Genomic DNA, 18,279 nt, shown 5'->3' with positions numbered 1-18,279 from the left:
ACGGAGCCTCGTACATTTTTTCTATTTCATAGTCGTATATATTTCATGCCAGAACAGGTCACCTACTCATCCTTATAACTACACCGCGTGTTGTGAGCGTTAATTCAGTTCGAGGTGAGATGAACGTGATAAATCATCATGCCACTTCTCGATTTTCACCTCACCTATATATGTGTACCGGTAAAGATGGAAGAGAGAGAAAACATTCACCGCGCGTTCACCAATAACGGACTGCAGAAAATACACATCGTTCAACTATACTTATGACTCATTCGCGCGGCACGAATACTTATAGTACAGTTCCAGAACCGCTGCGATTTGCGCGAGACAGATGAAAAAAAAAAGTGGGTACGATCTCAATATATTCGGAGTCGACTACATATCAATATACCTAATAGGAATTTGGAAGCGATTCGATCTCGGCTTTAAAAGGGTCTCGAGTCGTCAATTTTTCTACTTTTTTTGGTCCGATTCTCTCTTAGCCTGGGATAAGGCTGATTGCCTCGATCGGGAGATGAAGTGTTCGGAGAGCAAAGTGATATTCGCGAGATTATGAGCAAATACCTTCCATAAGCGAAATTTTCCAAGGTGATTTTCAATAATACCCGAATGATTTAATAAAGTTCTAATAATATGAGGTATTATAATATACTCACTACCTGTCGGGGGAAGATAATGCGAACCTTCAAAATGTAGGAGATCGTGAGGCGATAGTGAATGAATCTTAAAATGACAATTGAGACGTCGTAATTCAAGGGCACAATCATTATTCCGCGTAATCCAATATCCAATGTGCATTGTGTATCAAAAGACAACGAAAGACGTCTGAAGAATTATACGGAGAAATTCATCGGTTCAAATTTGAAATGCGGACGTAAAACGTCGTGGAAAAGGTAATTTCGACTGAAATCCAAACGGACAATAAACCGTACAATGGTATATATCCCGCGCATAATCGTAACTCAAACGAAACCACAACATACAAATGTATAAGTTTTCGTAGAATTAGTTCATTTGGTGTTCCCTCGATTGATGCAACACCCAGCGATGGCGAACGTTTGAGGAAAACGTTAACAGTTTACTTGAATTCAGACGATTGCTATAGACTTCCAAATAATTATCCTTCAGAAGTTGCAGCGCGGCTTCAAAGTTCTAAATGCAAATCCAGAAAATTCATTATAATTTATAGTATGAGGTATCAATTATCAGCGGAGGTTAATACGAAAGTGACGAAATTAGCGGTTTGCGGACGGTTTATAATTTACAAATACAATTTCAATTTCGAACAGCAATTTACCGAAACGTTCATTAGATTCATGTAGAATCGGTGACAGAGAAATCTCCCGTATTTTTTATTATGATAAAATATCAAATACGATCTGCGATGCAGCAGCAATATTCAATGTTGTTGTTATTCCGATTACTTTAATTCACGGTTGCATATCATACCATACCCTATTCACTGGCGCTGAAAACTTTCCCCATAACTACACGCTTTCCAAAGCATTTCCGAACGTTTAAAAGAATACACAGAAGAAAAACTTAAGAGGAACTTATATACTACCCACAGTTATAGGTGTACACTTTTTATTCGCTAGTTTTTTTACTTTATTTGCAACCATGTTAATGCACCCGCTACATACGTATACGTATAAGCGCGTAGCAGTCAAACAAGTTTTCGTTCAGGTACCTAATTATTTACAAACTGTTAACATATGTTTATATTAAAACAGGTATGTGGACGATAATCATGTCACGGTGCTGGAGCAACTGCAGTATACGTAAGAGCATCGATTATCATAATATCCTAATTTCCAAGATATTGAAACCCCCGCGATCTTCGGTTTCAAATTGATACTCTTGCGGTATACAAAGGTTGAAAGATATTTTTAACTCATTGCAAAATATCAGAGATTTTGGGCGCGTTTTTCGCTCACCTAGCACGTTGCAGTGGTATAAGTATCAGCCGCTAATTATCTTCTTTATCTTTCTAGCGTTTACTTTTTCCCGAGGCTCTAAAACCGCAGTCTAGTTTCTTCGCCGCTGACGAGGACACGCGCTCAATGCACACAAACGTGAAGATCTATTTCTATTTTTAACGGCTCAAAGGATACCAGTTTTCAATGGCGGCCACGATATTGCCCTAGAAAACTGTACCGCACACGCCTATATCGTATGTACCTTGTGCCTCGGTGTATACGCTTTTTGGCAACACTAGGTCGACGTATTCATTCAAAATATATACCACATGTAACGCAAGAGCATCTCGTATTCATTACACACGTTGAAAAAATAACTTCTAAATAGAAGCACGTTAACACAACGAGTTATCACTGGACATACCCCTTTTCGTCGGAGCATTTATTTATACTTTTCTCGTTTTTACTTATCATCTTTTTAGATTCAAATGTTTTTTCTTCTTCTTAATCTACCGTCAACTCTTCTCGTGAGTTTAAATTGTCTCATCACGTTGATGATGAAAAAAAGCTCTACACACACCAAGTTTGGAGTGCTCGAAATTTTGGTCTTGCCAAGGGACTTCAAAAACCAATAAAATTAAAAATGGAATATTAAAAACCGCTTTCTTCCTAGGAAACAAATTCTGCTTGGAAACCTGAGAAACAGAAGGGCATGTCAAAATTCTTCCACATGAAGGCGCACATTCAAAAAATGAATGAATTGAGAATTACGCCAGTTTAAATTTGACGGTCCTACGAAATTAAACCCATTGGAACTTTTTTTTCTAGTTTTTCACCCTCAAGGTGCCCGTCAAAAGCGTATTATTATTTCAGTACGAACCTCGGCGCGGCGTACCAAATCTCAGGGTATCGCATGTTTTGCACCGCGGAGTTTGCGCATTTCCGGTGGTTATACCTATACCACATCGTTTGGTGGTACACGTGGTGTGCGAATCTGTTCGTGGGGGGGGGGATTTGAATCCCCGGTTGAGAGCAAAGCGATGAGAGTCATCGGGGATGTGCATGTGCGGAGGCCTCGCGGAGGACAACGCAAGGTTCATCCTACTCGCCGGTGTCTTGGCCGCCTACATGCTGGCCGGTGCTGCTCTTTTTCAACGACTGGAAGCTGATCTCGAAGTTCGCCAGGTGGGACATCCTCCAAATCGCGCGTCCTCGCCATCGGCACCGAAAAAAAAAAGACAAAAAAAAAAAACAACGGATTCCATAACTGTAAAATCTAATCCAAACCGTTCGAGATGCTTCCATACGAAGTCGGGAAATCAAGTGCTAATTAACGACGAAGAATCCTAATTGTCGGAAAAAAATTTCCTCCGATTTAAGATCAGAATGCTGTGAAGAGTGCAAAATTATATTGTTCGTAAATTTCCGACACTGATGAAAAAAAAAAAGAGAAAAAAAGTGTACAGCACATAGGTCTGTACAGTTTGAAACGTTCACGAGATTCGGATCCTGAAATAGAGAATCGTTTCAACAATATTTATCCAACCTGCACGTATAATGAATGGCACAAAATCTATCGTGGTTTTATGTCATTGTTATCTAATAATTCGTTTTACCTCGAAGATGACGCGTGACTAAATTCTCGGATGTGATGCATTTCAGTTCGTGACAAAGTGTGGTGTGTATGAATTTTCCGCCCGTCAATCAGAGCTTTCTATTTCCTGGATTTGATTAGGTGCCGGGCGCACCGACCTATTCCGCAGTTATTTTTCTTTCTCTTTTTTTCTAATCATCTTTTTTATTTTTGTCTCGTTTTTCGTTACATTAAGTTATGCGGTTCGAAGTGATTTACCGTGACGATGCAGAGAAAATTTTTCATATGTTAGAGATGAGAATTAAACGCGTGGATGATTCGCACGTTGGCGAGTTAATAATCGTTAAGGAAGCCGAACGATCAGCGATAATATATCAATTACTGTCACAGTCACGCTCTGCAGAGTAAATTTTACTCGAGTCACCCGCCGTAGCCTCGTAAATCCAGTTGCACGGGCTATTCTTTAATCTTTGTATCTGATACGAAAAAAAACCGGCTGACGTAAGCAACCCGCGTATCCCATTTATACCACCTATATCTTTGCGATCTGCTCGTATTCGTTACACGCGTATCTGGAGTAACTAAAAAATCTGAAATCGAGGAATATTCTAGCGCATATGCCACAGGATAGGCGAACCGAAGAAGCAAAAAACTGAGATAAAGTTCCGAAAAGAATACAGACGTCAAACAATTTACAAAAGTTTTTTCTCATTCTTTCGTCACATACAGGCAGCCGAATTTTGGCGGGTGTATCACAGTTTTCGAAAACAGCATCTTCAGCCGGGTGCTGAAGCTCTTCAAAGGTTACACGAACTACTTTCCGCATACGGAAACGCGTCCGCTGCTGGCATAATTAACAAACGACGTCGCTGGGATTTTCCGGGAAGTTTTCAATTCGTTGGAACCATCGTTTCAACGATTGGTAAGAAATTTTAAATATAAAGCTCACCACGGTGTGTAAGAAATTTGGCTATTCTAAAAAGCTATAAAATACGCTCGCAATTTCTGAAAAAAACATTAACATTGTTTTTCAAACAAGGCTAAGATTTTTCAAAAGTCTTTTCTCGATTTAGAGTTCAAAAATTTTCGTCCTAATGTTTAGATCGTGATCTTTCGTACGCATTATTTGTAGACCGACGTCCACTCGTTCGGTATACCTTCAGCCGATAGTCTGACTCCATAAACCTGCATTTCTGATTGAAATAAAAACGAGGAGAAAAATTAAACTTATTCGTTTATCGTTTGAAATACGGTTATCTTATTTTTAGCCCCCAAAAAATACGCTCCGGACACAGAATAATAACATTTTTTTTTATCACTTTCTCTCAATCGATTACTGAATATTCATGAAATAAAATTTATGTCTTAAAAAAGAAAGATGCACAAAGTGGAAATGGTGTTCTTAATTATTCAAATAATTTTTCTGGTTCTTTAATACGCACTGCCAGGGCTAAGCGGGGAAATACATATATAATCGACTTATAATGACTATGCTTCTATCTGGAAGAAGTCCGCGCCAGGTCGGCGACCCCACGGGATGCGTGGGAATGCGGAGGGTAGATTCCTAGATGCTAATATCGTGGGGCCGACCTAATCTCACGTATGTTTTGTCCCTCATGTCCGGTCGCAATTGCGGGACTCCGCTGGTACTGCTGTACTCACACTTTTATAAAATACGTAAAAACGTCGGGAATCGCTAGGAGTTTCTCATTCACTCCTGCAGCTCACACATATATTCGCAATTCAACGATGCGATCTCTACTTCGCCCTTCGTCTACGTTCAGAGACGGAGAAAGAGAGAGAGAGGAATGAACGTTTTAAACTATCCCGACGCCTCGACTGACCCACATTTAACAAACATCGCATGTCCTTTGCAGGATACGGGAGCACCGCCCCTCAGACAACCGCCGGAAGGGCGGCAGTTGTTCTTTACGGATTCCTTGGATGTTCCGGTAAGCTGAAAAAAATCATTCTCTCCATCAAACTGCTCTTAGACCTATTCCAGAAAACATTCACGTTCCTCATCTTACTGCGCTATTCGAGATTTTTCTAAATTCTGACGAGAAGTTCCAAGCTTTCGGGGGTTGAATTCGAAATAAAGTTGATCATAGCAGAAGATGTCACGGATGCGTTTGTCGCAAAAGAATTTGGTAATTCTTGTCATTTTTTAGGAGATCTTGAAGTCTGGACAATTTTCTTGTGACAATTTAATTTATATACCACCTCGTAATAAATAGAAAACTCGGGCATTATCGCGAATTAATTTGATATCTACTTTGTACTTTATCCTTTGGCAGGAGGGATCCTCTTCTTCAACCTCTTCTTAGAGAGGATAATAACTTTCCTAGCTTGGGTATTGCGGAGTATTCACTTGCGACGACTGAAGAAACGTCTTCGTCAAACGACGCTGGCGTCGCGTAGAATATCCCGAGGATCAAGTTTACACCCCCGTGCCTCTCTGCCGGATATACTAGACGACGACGATGACATTGGTCTGGAACATTGGAAGCCAAGCGTCTACTGGGTGATGCTCTATTTGTCGTTAGCATCCTGCACAGTTGCTTGTTGCGCGGCAGCGATATACGCTCCTTTGGAAGGTTGGAGTTACTTCGAAGCTCTTTATTTCTGTTTCGTGAGTTTCGCTACGATCGGATTTGGCGATTTTGTAACTACGCAACAGCCCAGCTATCCGTACGTCCATTGGTACCGCTTCGCGAATTTCGTATTCCTCGTCGTTGGTTGCTGCTGTATTTACTCACTTCTGAACGTAACTTCGATCGTGATAAAGCAGGCTTTAAATTGGGTGATTCAGAGGCTGAGATGTCGTGGAAGAGGAATGGCGGCGCCGCACCTTCCAAGAAGAAGGTCTTCCGTATCCGCGGTTTACTGTACCGCTCGACGTAGGCCAACTAAAATTGAGGCCAGATCTGATTCGGTGGGGGATGCGGCAGTCGACGCCCTTGACACCCCTAGGCGGCTTTCGGGGGAGCTTATTTCGATGAAAGATTTTTTCTCAGCTAACAAAGTATCCCTTGCCGTTATGCAAAAACATCTACACGAAACTGCCCAGATGCATAGGGGCGGCGGAGGATCGACTTCAGCCACCCCCCATCATCAACCCGCCTTCAAACCCGGAGCTGTCGGACCTCTCGCAATTGCAAGTGAAAAATTTTAATACTTTATTTAACGATTAACTAATTCAGTTAAAAACTCATTTCAACCGACGTGATGAACTCTGCGAAAAGCGACGCGTTGTAGAGAGCGATTAGATGGATTTTTCGTTTCATCTTTTTTTTTGGTCTCCCTTTTTTTTGTTGGATTTCTTTCTACATCAGCGAGCAAGGCACGCGACATTATCGTGTATTTAGTAGCTAAATTCGCCAAATAGTGTAAATTGTGCGGGGTAATAATGATAATAATAATTTTATGTATACAGCCCACAAGATAATTATTGATGTAACATATTATAAATATTAATTAAGATCATAACTTAAACTCCCGAGCTGACAACTCAATTGATGAGAAATGATTCAGTCGGCAGTAGCGAGTCATATTTATAATAGTTTCTATGATACGTATCCAATATACTCCAAGTTCTGGATTATAGCTGTAAAATATTTTAGTATAATTTATTATAGAATGATAGGTCGTTGTGTATAGTAATTGTAACCCCGTTAGATTGTGAGTGGTAAAAAAAATGTTTCAAATATCACGGGAACCGAGTAAAAAGAAATAAAAATTCACGATGTTACGGAGGCATTTCTTTTACCGGAGTTAAATATTCATCGAAATTGTTAAACAAAAATCGAAAACAACCGCAAATCAAAATGAGAAAAATGACTATAATAGTGAGCCGATAACAACTCAGTGAAATGATCGGCGGACGACACACGCATCGTTCAAAATGTCAGAGGAAATTCATGATTTTAACGAAGCAATGAAAAATGGAAGTACCGAAAGTGGGAAGGGAAATCTTGCTGGTGAAGCATATCAAGAGGTATCGTGAGAAATGTTTCTTGAAGGATATAGTATCATAGTTCGTATATTAAATTGCATCAGATCTCCCAATTAGATAGCTGGGCCAGCAAACCATATGTATACTTGATTTATGGTATCGTGTAAATGCACTCATTTCCGTCATTAATTGCTGCAGTACGGCTACCGGATAGAAGGCAGCCACATAAATAATATTCTAACATGTTTTTCCGTTCGATTGCACGGTCCTGAATACATCATTTTTATTCTAATTACATAGATCGACTTTAATCGAGAATCTGTAACTTGATAATTTAATCATACCGAACAGAATTTTAAATTGTTTTCGAAGGATTCAACGAATGAAAATTTGACCGTTTTCACGTGTCTGATCGACATGATCGCGTTGGAAGAGGGAGTTTTTGGAAGCGGTACATCGACCAGTCGCATTGCACGTGCTCACCGGAATTTAAGAAACGGTTTGCGGCTGAAAGATGGCTCCATTTTTCGTTACACTCATGCAACCGGTCCAAGTCTCGATGATTATACGGTTAAAGTAATTCAGGCTAAAGACGAGGTGGATACGCAGCAAGAGACGAAAATCAAAACTGCGATCATTTAACGTATTAAAGCACGCACTAACAGAAGCTAGAAGATTATAAAAATATTACAATGGATTGGATATACATAAAATTTATGTAACAGGCATAACTAAAAATGTATTGTTAAATAAGTTTATTCCAGTGATTTTTACAATGTGCTTTGCCATGTTCTCAGTATTGTCAACAAATATACGATTATTTATTTACTTTGTCATGCGTACCGAATGATGTATGCGTATAACAAGTAATATTCTCTGCATATTATAGTGTCCAGAAAAATTGACACAAAACTCACAATCAGAGTAGTCTCAATATCTTCCGTTTGTCTTTAATTGCTTTTTCTCTTTTTTTGTTTCTCTGACACACAGAACTATACATAAGTATTACATAAGATATGCCAATCTTCAATTCACTCCTTCATTGGTCAAGTTTTTCCTTTCTCAATTAAATTGCGATAGGACAATTTTTTTTCAAATTCATTTATTTATCTTTTATCCTACTAAAATCAGTCGGATTTTCACGGTATAGGTATTGTATTTCATTCCAAGTAAACGTCATTCTTATAAAACCGTGCAGATAATTTTTCGAGTTCATCTAAAATTAGTATCAATAGGAATCTGGCGTAGACATTTTCTATAGCTAAATATTTCTGAATCGTCATAATTAAGCATCAGAAGCGATATCGGATTATGCGAGCAGATCGCGGAATATTGACGGAAGGATGCACTTTCTTTTTATTATTCCTATCATGATGCTATTGTCGAGTATGTTGAAATGATTCCTATTTCATAATCGTGTAATACGAATGAATACCAAATATGACATCCCAGTTTTTTTTGTGGCTGACAATACTGAAGAATTACCTATACGCGACACCCTTACGTTTTATGACAATAAAATCTTAAGTGTCAAATATTTATTGTCAACTATAGACTATATGGGGAAAGAAATTGTTTCTCATTACAACTTACGCTAATGAATTGTCGAAATCGATCACAAAATTTTTCGAATACAGTCTGTTCTAAAAATTCCATATTTTTCGCATTTTTTTTTTTTTCATTTTTCATTTTCTTATTGCATGCATACCTGTGCAGCTATATTTATTTTTACTCCACGGTCCGTTTCAAATTCAACATTTATCTATATGTATACAGGTATACCTATGTATTTATTGTTTCTCTATTTTACGTTTTTTTATAGTCGTGTCCCAAAGTAATGGAGGATTACAACGTCCGCAGCGATTTTTTTTTCGGTAAACCGTTACGATGCAACAGGATCAGACATGGTATACAGTAAATAGTCGAGAACCAAATCAAGTTATACAGAGATTCACATCCTTGGAGTACGACAGACTAATCTCATAAATACGAAAAGATGGTTCTCATAGCTTGTGCACGTGACACAATTTGTCAAAAACTTTCTAAAAATGGGTTGATCAAAAGGCTTGGAGTAACAGATACTCTTCGATCATTTAATGTTTTTTGTTTCAAATTTTCATTTGCAGCAGTCTACCGATATGGTAGACGCTGATATGGAAAAATAAATATTGCCAATAATTATACACAGGATAATACGTGAAAGTGTAGAAGAGATTAGTTTGAGGAGTTCGAGTGATCGGAAATTGATGAAAATTCAAAGGAGTGTGAAGAAAACTAATAATACTATCCAATATTACCTCAGCCTCTCTCTATCACTACAGCGTTACAACGGACTATCGCTGCATAATGATCATACAATTGTCAGAATTTGGTTTTTAACGAGCACTGAATTTCCAACGTCAGTCCGCCTCTGCCAAATCATCGGTGATGAGACAGTGCCTGAAATCTTTACCTCCAATTTATTTGCTCCATTTTTTTTTTTTTTGTGGCTCGCTATTCTCAGTTTGATTGAATTTTTCTTGACCGAGCATAGAAGAAAATATTCAAAAGAACTGGCTAGCGGTTTGTAATAATTTTTTGAAATTAACAGCCTTCTGTTCGGAGCAAAAATCCGCCATATTCCGTTTTGACAACCTATGCGCCCAAAAAATGCTTGGTCATTAAAATGAACCCACAAGAAACCACCCTTTCACAGGGTGAGCGCTAACATTTCGTGTTTGCGCCAACAAACTGCGTTCCAAACTTTAAGTCAAATCCCACTGCTATTGAGCAACGTGGTCACCTTTGTTTGGTAACAACAGCAAAAAGCACAAACCAACTTTTGCTGTGCACAAAGTTACGAGATTCATATCTCAGCATAATTTAGGACCCCAAATAAATTCGAGTCAATTTTTTTCAACGTATATCACGCATTCGCAAAAATTGCTGACCTACCATGTCGAGACCGTTACCGATAAGATCGACGCCATCCACTAGCTTTATCACTTTTGGTTTCAAAAAATCAGTATCTATATCGTAAGCCTGGATGTAGTCAGACATCAAAAAATTATTGTCGGTCATGGTAGAGTGGAGATTTTGGCCCTGGGAATGACGGTTACGAGGACGCGGTACTTGAAACGCAGGCTCCATTAAAGTTGGATGCTTCTTACGTTGGTGTTGCAGCAGCTTGGCCTGAAAGAATAAAAGTAACAATTTCAGAATACTTTTTCTCCATTAATTGATGAACATATCTCAATTTGAAATATCTTTACCTTGCTGGCATATTGTTTGTGACACCACTGACATCCTTGGGGAGTTGTAGTAATGCTACCAACAGTTTGACTGAAAGTTGGATTTGGTACTCCTGGTACATCAGCTTCTTTACGTCGATTACTCGGCGGCAATGCAGCCCCGGGATGGTTCTTCACGATGTGCGCTTTCCGTTTACTGCTGCTTTTGTAGACCTAAAATCATTGGGAATCTATAAAAGCACGAACCATTCTGATCCAACGTTTGTTGCAATTTGTCAAAATTCAACGAGAATATTTAAAAAAACTTTGATAATTTAACAATCGGTTATACCTTATCGCAGTATTGACAATAGTAGTCCCGTGTTTGTCGGAGAATTGGCAAATTCAATTCAGGAACTGATTCTGGAGGTACATCCGGATGTCGTTTGGCTAGATGATTAACAAGCATGCCACGTCTCTTGAACCCAACCAAACATTGATGACACTTGTAGATGAAACGATTGTAATCGGTGGGATTGACCTTGAAAAACATTTGGTGTTACAGGGGTATGTATGAACAAGAACAATTTTATAATACCTTTGGTACAAATTTCTTGGCTTGTTGTCCCTGTGCCATCTGCTGCTGATTTTCTCTTTCGGCATTGTGCATTCTTGTCATGTGCTCTTTCAACTTATCTTTTCTTTTAAATTGCTTATCGCAATTGGCGCAATGAAATTCCCTGTGAATAATAGCTCATGAAGTTAAGCGATCAATTTGTGATGTTTGATGAATGGTAAAAAAAAAATACGCATACCTGTGGTCAGAGTGGCGTAGCAAGTGCATTCTCAATTTATCAACAGTAGGAAAACGTTTTGTGCAGAATTGACATTTATGCTTTCGTTCGCAGTGGTGAGCTCTGATATGTTTTCTAATTACAGAGTATTTAGTAAAGGATCTTGGACAATGAGGGCAATTAAAAGTTCCATCCTCGCTTCGATGTGTTTCGATATGATCTTTCAACATTAATACTTGATCAAATAGTTGCCTGCACATTGGGCATTCGAAAATTTGTTTATCTTCTGGAAAAAAACGAACGCAGCATGAAAACTCAGAAGTTTTATCATCGCTGCAGATTATTATGGAATGATATTTCATAGTTCTCACCTCTGTGCGTTTTCAGATGACACGATAATGCAGAATTGTTCATAAACCTTTTAAGACAAATGTTACATGGCAGTGGCTTCTGATCATCGGCACCATGGACTAAACAATGCTGCTGCAAACGTACTTTAGTCGCAAATCGTTTGTAACACATTGAACATTTGTAGGCTGCCAAGGGAGTTTGTTTCGTAGTTTTTGGAGCTTGCTGCCTGGCGTGATCAGCAACGTGACGGACGAGGTCATTTTGTTTTGCAAATCCTAATCCGCACTGTGGACAATTGGTGGTTTGACTTCCAATCTTCTGATCATCAGCACCATGAATCAGTGTGTGCAAATTCAGAAGTGCAGCTTTTGTAAATATCAAGCCGCATGTCAAACACTTCCATTCTGAGGTATTTTGTTTATTTTCTTTCTCGTTGGAACCTCCACTATGGAATATCTTTATATGTCGACTACGGTTGTAAGGGTGCAGAAAATTTTCCCCACAAGTTTGACACTCGTATCGTGGTGCTTTTGCTCCTGGGTGAATAAGCAAGTGACGTTTCAAACTGTAGCTTCGAGGGAAAACCTTCGAGCAGTATGGACATGTGTATAACACGGTTTGACCATCCACAATCTTGAAGAGTTTGCTGAAACAAATTTGAAAATCAGAACTCTGATGTATATAACCACAGCGGCCGATGATTGTGTTCAACATTAGCTAACTTACTTCGAGGGAGTGTGAATCTTCTTGCGTTTGTTACGTTGTTTAACATCAATTCTTGGGCCATCATGGACATTAAGATGTTTCTGCAGCTTCTCTGATGTTAGGAAGCGCTGATTGCACTCAAAACATGGCCAGGGATTCCGTTCGTTATTCAATTCTGTTCATAAAAATAAGTTCATTGTTTCAACCGGCATCGTGCGCGCAAATATGCAGAGAAAATGGATAAATGCAGTGAATCATACCCGTTTCATCCTTCCGATCAGGTATAAGCACCATCAAATTCCTCGAGCTAGCATATTCTGGGCTGGGACCCGCTCTCAGTTCTTCTTTTGGGAGGATATTTCTAATTGTGAGGAAAACAATTCCCTCACCTTGTTGACTGATTATCAGATTTTGCTCCTTGTACGTAGAAGCAGGTCTCACAAAACGCATCCAATTTGAAGCATCTAGGAAATTAGTGCGATTGATCAAGATTATACAAAGACAATGAGAAAATTGTGGCATATATCTATGAGTAATCAGAATAATGATTGCAACATCTAATTACTTTCGTCTGAAACGTCTATTTTTAAAAATTTGCCATTATCCGTTTGGTACAACAGCGGCAATGTATTCTGTGCAACTGTTCCCTCGTAAGTGCACAAAATTCCTTCAATTGGACCAAATTTAGTGCGCCTTGGTATATTACGTTTTGCAAAAACGCCATAGGATGATCCACCTGGCACAATGTTTGACATCGATAGCTTATTTATTGTGAGATATGAACCAGGCAGGGTTGCCCTGGCTCTTGAAGGTACAGGCTGATCCGCAATCGTCTGAACATTATGTATTGTGCAATTTCCAACATTCACACAATCTGCATCGGATTCGTTACACCCTAGATAAATTGAAGGGACTGATAAGTTACCTGACTATTGGATGAATTTACAAACTAATAGTGGAGAAGAAACACTCACACAACGCTTTTTTGTCATTAATTTGTCGCTTGGATCTCCGCACTCCTTTTTTATCAGATTTTGTTACACCATTGTTTATGATATCAGGCAACATTTGATTGTTGGTACTTTCTGATGGATGAACTTCCAGCTGCAACTCTTCCCCTTTCATTTCCAGATGACTAACCTTCACATCTTCAATCCCAAGATTTTGATTTTTATATGCAGTCATCACGTTCAGCTGCTCATCATGTGTAACGAGAAAATCTCTAGCCAAAGCAAAGTCGGTGCTGGGTATTTCAGCCAGCATTAATGGGGCAGCTGAATTTTCCAGTTCTGGAGCTGCACCTGTAAGAGGAATTTTGCATGATAAAATCGAAATCAATTATTATAAAAGCAATTTCAGATCGCTTAGAGTCACATAGAGTAATAGATGTATATTTCAAAGAAAAAACAAATTATCTTATACCTTGCATTAGAATTAATTCGCCACTAACACCAGCATCAAGGCCCTCCTCATTGCCAGCAACAACAAAATCTGAGGTAGTATCAGGTTGAACGACAGTTTGAGCAGTGGATTGATCAGTCAATTGTGTGACATAATTAATGGTCGGTCTGACATTCTGATCAGATGTAGGAATCAGGGGGGAGGATGGGCCTTGAAGAACAACAACAGAGTTATGGAATGGGGAGGGAGGTAGTTGAACAGGAGTCGGCGAATACCTAGCTGCGGAACTCATGTTCGGATCTAATGGACTCACTCGATGTTCAAAATCGGAAAGGGGTGAAGATGCTTGAGAAGAAAAAGAAACCTGCTCATAGGGGGGAAAAATACGGGAATAATCTTTGGAATTATCCTCGACGTACTCAACCTGAAAAACAAAGATCATCTCATCATTTACCAACTTTACTACTTTGATATCGGTTTTTGTTGAAGCAGATTTAGCCGGACGGCTAAGTTAACGAGAAAAAAAAGTAGCTTACAGCAAGAAAGAGTAGCCTGTTGTTCATCTTCCTGGGTTGATCGGTCATTGGAGGTGAGGTGTTGTGTTCGGAAGGCCAGCTCTCGGTGACATCAACTTTGTCGATACCTGCCATTTCCAAGGGTTCACCAGGGGCCCCCTCAGGAGGGCCCCCAGGATCCATTTTTCGAATAATTATAAGTTACAGTTGGCTAAACTAGTCATCTGTTGATCTGAAAACAGACGAATGATTGCTCAAATTATATAATTATCGATTTCTGATTATCACTTAGGCAGACTGCGTGCGTAGAGGAGAAACACAAATGAAAGAAAACACATAGCAGAAACTAGGTCTCATCACATTTTGATATGGAGTTGTAAACGCAAGGCTAAATTATCCCTCTATGTATTTGCGCGTCTTCAAGAGATTGGAATGTATTAATTGAAAGGGCGGACAAACTAGCTACTGGTCAACGTCTCTTACAGTTTTTTTTCTAACAAAGGTTTACCTGCGATCAAATATCCCGTTTCATTCGAGCCACTGTCAGCCAGCAACAACTACGAACTGCTTGGAAGTGGATTACTGCTGGTAGCTACACACACACAATACCGCACGCGACACCAACACGAAAACCATCAACAATCGACCTTATCGGTTTTCTCATCGGCAACTCAAGTGAGCACCACTGACTTTTGCGGGAATGCTTGAAGCGCCACGATGACGCATAATTCAAACGTCCAGTTTTGCTCTGCGACGTTTTTGAAAGTATGAAATAAAAATTAACAGATCACTTATTTGGACGGAATTCGTTTTTGCCCACATTATGCGAGAAATTGATGATTTGGCGACCGTTGCTACAATATACAGCTTGCTTAGCATGCGTTTCCTAGTAACACCTGTCGATTACCCGCCAGAAAATAAATCGCCCTTAACAACAGGCTGACGCCTACAAACAAGGGGAACATCTATCATTCAAGCTATCAGTCTGTAGCGAGTCGACCTTCTGCTAATCAATGTCAAATCAACTACAAACATATCATGTGTACGACGTAGTACGTACCGCACCTTGACGTTTGTGAATAATTATCCTGATAATTGCTCAAATACTATTGACAATGAAGGCCGTTCACTTTGAAGAAGTTAAAGATGTAATGGAGCAGATGATGAGAGCCCCAATTTTTGAAACTACTGAAAAGCGAATGCTGGCTTCTATCAGCACAAAAATGTTAGATCCGAATTTGTTGATGGATGCCCGGCACAAGATATTTCACGAACCGCTACCGCTGTCACCGTCAAAACACGACATATTACAGGAAGCGAAACGGTAAATAGGCAACAAAATACATTTTTTAATTTCTCCGACAAAACAGATAAACATAATTAAATAGCTTGATCAATAGTTAAAAATTAATTTCCCCATGGACAAGTAATCACAACATGCACGCACGCATTCAATTACCTTATACGCTCGTTGATACACATCTACACGAAACGCAAATTAATTTAGAAAGTCATGGGATTCCGAAAACATTGAATACGTTATTCAAACAAAATTTCAGCCTTATTATGGATGAAGAAACGCAAAAACTACATCGTCAGCGTGAGCAAGATATGCTGGAATCTGAATTGAAAAAATTTCAGTCCCAACTTCAAAAGAGTCGTCCGAAATTTCGTGGTCCGTACACTTGTTCCCGTAAAGTTTTGGCGGGCTTGGATGACGACCAATTTTGGGCTGGATTAAAAGCGGGTAAGACAAAAAATGTTGTGGAAAAATTGCACAACCAAACCGTCGTCCAAAGTGAATCCGCAGAATCCAGCTGCGCGATGGAACTGCAAAACGAGCAAAAGGCAAAAAAGGAAGAAGGAAGTTATCCCTGCCCGATCACAGTCACGATAAAGGATAAACCAATCACGGAATCTCGGGAGGATCAGTTGGAAGTTATGAGCCAAGCTTTTCAAGCGCTAAAACAAAACGTCATCCAAGAAAGACAACTGCGGGAATTAAAGATCAAGGTTCAAGAAAGATTAACAAACCAGCGTCTTCAACGCACCTTTCACACCTGGAAGACTTTCGTTGACAACGCAAAGATGAGAGCACAGCAGAGAAAAGATAACAAAGAGATGTCAAAGGAAAGGAGAATTGAGCTTTTTATGAATGCCATCACCGAAAAGCAGAAAGAACTGGCCAAAATTCAGCACAAAAGTCATTCGGCGGGTGACATAAATTCAGCGAGCATTCGAGTTTCCCAGAGTACAACAGGAGATGCGTTTACTGCAGCGATGCGTCCGGTTGTGCCGAAAAAAAATCCATCGAAGACGTATGCGGTCGTTGAGCCACCGGCACAAAATCGTCTAAACGCTCAGAGAAAAATCATAGCTGAACAGAAAATTAAATTGGCTGAACAAAATCGAATTATAGAAGAGTTGAAGCTGAAACAAATCGAGAAAGAAACGCAACGCGCGAGCAAAGATACTATCAACGTCGCAAAAGAAGTTCTCGGAAATTGCGGCGGACGAACTAAAAGAACTTTAATAAAATTGATGAGAGAAGAAGGCTGCAAGTAAGTTATTCACCTATAGATAATGTATGAACACAATAAATGTCGTGACTAACTGCTATTTGCATTAAACGCTTCCTTTTTATAATACCTAATCCAATCCATAATACAGCCTTCATTCGTATACCTATCTTATAAACAAATTGCAAGTAGCAAAGTTATTCTGTTACGCTCTCGTTCTCGTTGTTATAATGTCTGAGCATCCGATAATATTTTCTGCAGGGACAAGTCGATCGTTGAACCCCCCCGACTTCCTAGTCCCCCAAGATTTTTAGTGAGAATGGAAGCCAGGGCGGAAGCAAGAAGAGAACGAGTAAAGCACGCTCAGGAAGAACGTGAGAAAAAGATGGAAGAACGGCGAAAGAAAGAGGAGGCTGAAAGACGGGCTGAAGACGAAGAGAGGAAGAGATTGCAGCTCGAGGTACACGCAATATTATTTCGAAATTTTATCGCCTGATCCGTTTTAATTTGAAAACCCCGACTGATGAATGCTTTTTGTCATTAAAGGCGCAAAAAGAGGCGAGAAGAATACGTGAAGAACAAGAACAGCGAAGAGCACGTGAAGCTGAGCGTACTAAGCAGCTAAACCAGATCGCCGATGACTTCCGGCGGAAGTACCTCCTCCGTCGTTATATGATGGAGCCTTTTTTTAGACTGATCGAGATGAAATACAACTACATAAAAACAGCGGATGAGCACTACCACAGTACTCTCCTTCGTCGTACATTAGCTACTTGGGCAAAGGAAAGCCGAGATCGAATCGCTGTAAAAGTAGAGCTAGCTTCTACAGTCTATAGGCGAAATCTTTTGTGGTACTTGTTCAGAGATTGGCGGGAGTTCGCGAGAGGCGAGGCAAAGAAGATGCAGGTGGCTACCGATTTTTACGACATGAGGCTTCAGGAAAAATGCCTCAGAATGTGGAACGAGAGGAGCGTTCGGAGCAAAATTCAGTTCCTGGATGACGAACAGGCGGCGAGAGAACACTATATCAAGAGATTAAGAACTAAATTCTTCGCCAGATGGAAAGACTTCCCGAAAATTTCTAGGCAAATAAAGGAACGAGAAAAACGCAAAGATAAATGGAGGGAGCTCGTACAAAGAGTAATCCCTGACTTTGATCCTAAGCAACGAGGAGTTGCGATAGAAGATTGATCGTACTAACTTTTTCATATGGTATAATTATTGGTCCAATTCACGATATTCAACAATGAGGATCAAGTTCGTGCAGCTCAATTTTTGTAGACTGCGAATGTCACCAAGTGTGAAATAATAACAGAT

The 18,279-nt window shown here is 39.7% G+C and overlaps 3 protein-coding genes across 4 annotated transcripts; 2 read left to right on the top strand and 1 right to left on the bottom strand.

Annotated features, from left to right (window-relative positions):
* Nucleotides 1-946: 946 nt before the first annotated feature.
* Nucleotides 947-8,296, top strand: LOC105684073 (potassium channel subfamily K member 13-like). The gene is made up of 4 exons (XM_012397183.3): nucleotides 947-3,104; nucleotides 4,243-4,435; nucleotides 5,391-5,465; nucleotides 5,811-8,296. The coding sequence occupies exons 1-4, from the start codon at nucleotides 2,976-2,978 to the stop codon at nucleotides 6,686-6,688; spliced, it is 1,275 nt and encodes a 424-aa protein (XP_012252606.2). The 5' UTR covers nucleotides 947-2,975; the 3' UTR covers nucleotides 6,689-8,296.
* On the bottom strand, nucleotides 8,209-15,096 carry LOC105684090 (PR domain zinc finger protein 10). Of its 2 annotated transcripts, none has more exons than XM_012397204.3 (13): nucleotides 14,952-15,096; nucleotides 14,465-14,675; nucleotides 13,950-14,352; nucleotides 13,502-13,828; nucleotides 13,093-13,422; nucleotides 12,788-12,991; nucleotides 12,549-12,702; nucleotides 11,843-12,468; nucleotides 11,493-11,754; nucleotides 11,276-11,417; nucleotides 11,030-11,218; nucleotides 10,720-10,911; nucleotides 8,209-10,639 (listed from the first exon to the last, which is right to left on the bottom strand). In XM_012397204.3, exons 2-13 carry the CDS (start codon nucleotides 14,624-14,626, stop codon nucleotides 10,364-10,366), a joined length of 3,267 nt encoding a protein of 1,088 aa, XP_012252627.2. In that variant the 5' UTR covers nucleotides 14,627-14,675; nucleotides 14,952-15,096; the 3' UTR covers nucleotides 8,209-10,363. The 2 variants fall into 2 exon arrangements, with proteins under 2 accessions (XP_012252627.2, XP_012252626.2); XM_012397203.3 differs by having other exon boundaries at nucleotides 11,493-11,757; nucleotides 14,952-15,095.
* Nucleotides 15,097-15,247: 151 nt separating this feature from the next.
* Nucleotides 15,248-18,213, top strand: LOC105684079 (calponin homology domain-containing protein DDB_G0272472). The gene is made up of 4 exons (XM_012397189.3): nucleotides 15,248-15,767; nucleotides 16,003-17,004; nucleotides 17,224-17,422; nucleotides 17,509-18,213. The coding sequence occupies exons 1-4, from the start codon at nucleotides 15,559-15,561 to the stop codon at nucleotides 18,151-18,153; spliced, it is 2,055 nt and encodes a 684-aa protein (XP_012252612.2). The 5' UTR covers nucleotides 15,248-15,558; the 3' UTR covers nucleotides 18,154-18,213.
* Nucleotides 18,214-18,279: the final 66 nt, after the last annotated feature.

The sequence above is a fragment of the Athalia rosae genome, chromosome 2, assembly GCF_917208135.1.
Source record: "Athalia rosae chromosome 2, iyAthRosa1.1, whole genome shotgun sequence".
Classification (NCBI taxonomy): domain Eukaryota; kingdom Metazoa; phylum Arthropoda; class Insecta; order Hymenoptera; family Athaliidae; genus Athalia; species Athalia rosae.
Note: the sequence above shows the minus strand (reverse complement) of the source record. Positions and strands in the feature narration are given on the sequence as shown.

Bases quoted from the DNA above. Each gene is read 5' to 3' on its own strand.
- LOC105684073 (XM_012397183.3), top strand. From the start codon at position 2,976: ATGTGCATGTGCGGAGGCCTCGCGGAGGACAACGCAAGGTTCATCCTA. The intron at 3,105-4,242 runs GTGGGACATCCT...CGTCACATACAG, and splicing joins CTGATCTCGAAGTTCGCCAG to GCAGCCGAATTTTGGCGGGT. The intron at 5,466-5,810 runs GTAAGCTGAAAA...ATCCTTTGGCAG, and splicing joins CGGATTCCTTGGATGTTCCG to GAGGGATCCTCTTCTTCAAC.
- LOC105684090 (XM_012397203.3), bottom strand. From the start codon at position 14,626: ATGGATCCTGGGGGCCCTCCTGAGGGGGCCCCTGGTGAACCCTTGGAA. The intron at 12,992-13,092 runs GTAATTAGATGT...CTAATTTCCTAG, and splicing joins AATAGACGTTTCAGACGAAA to ATGCTTCAAATTGGATGCGT. The intron at 10,912-11,029 runs GTATAACCGATT...CAATGATTTTAG, and splicing joins ATTGTCAATACTGCGATAAG to GTCTACAAAAGCAGCAGTAA.
- LOC105684079 (XM_012397189.3), top strand. From the start codon at position 15,559: ATGAAGGCCGTTCACTTTGAAGAAGTTAAAGATGTAATGGAGCAGATG. The intron at 15,768-16,002 runs GTAAATAGGCAA...ACAAAATTTCAG, and splicing joins ATATTACAGGAAGCGAAACG to CCTTATTATGGATGAAGAAA. The intron at 17,005-17,223 runs GTAAGTTATTCA...TATTTTCTGCAG, and splicing joins ATGAGAGAAGAAGGCTGCAA to GGACAAGTCGATCGTTGAAC.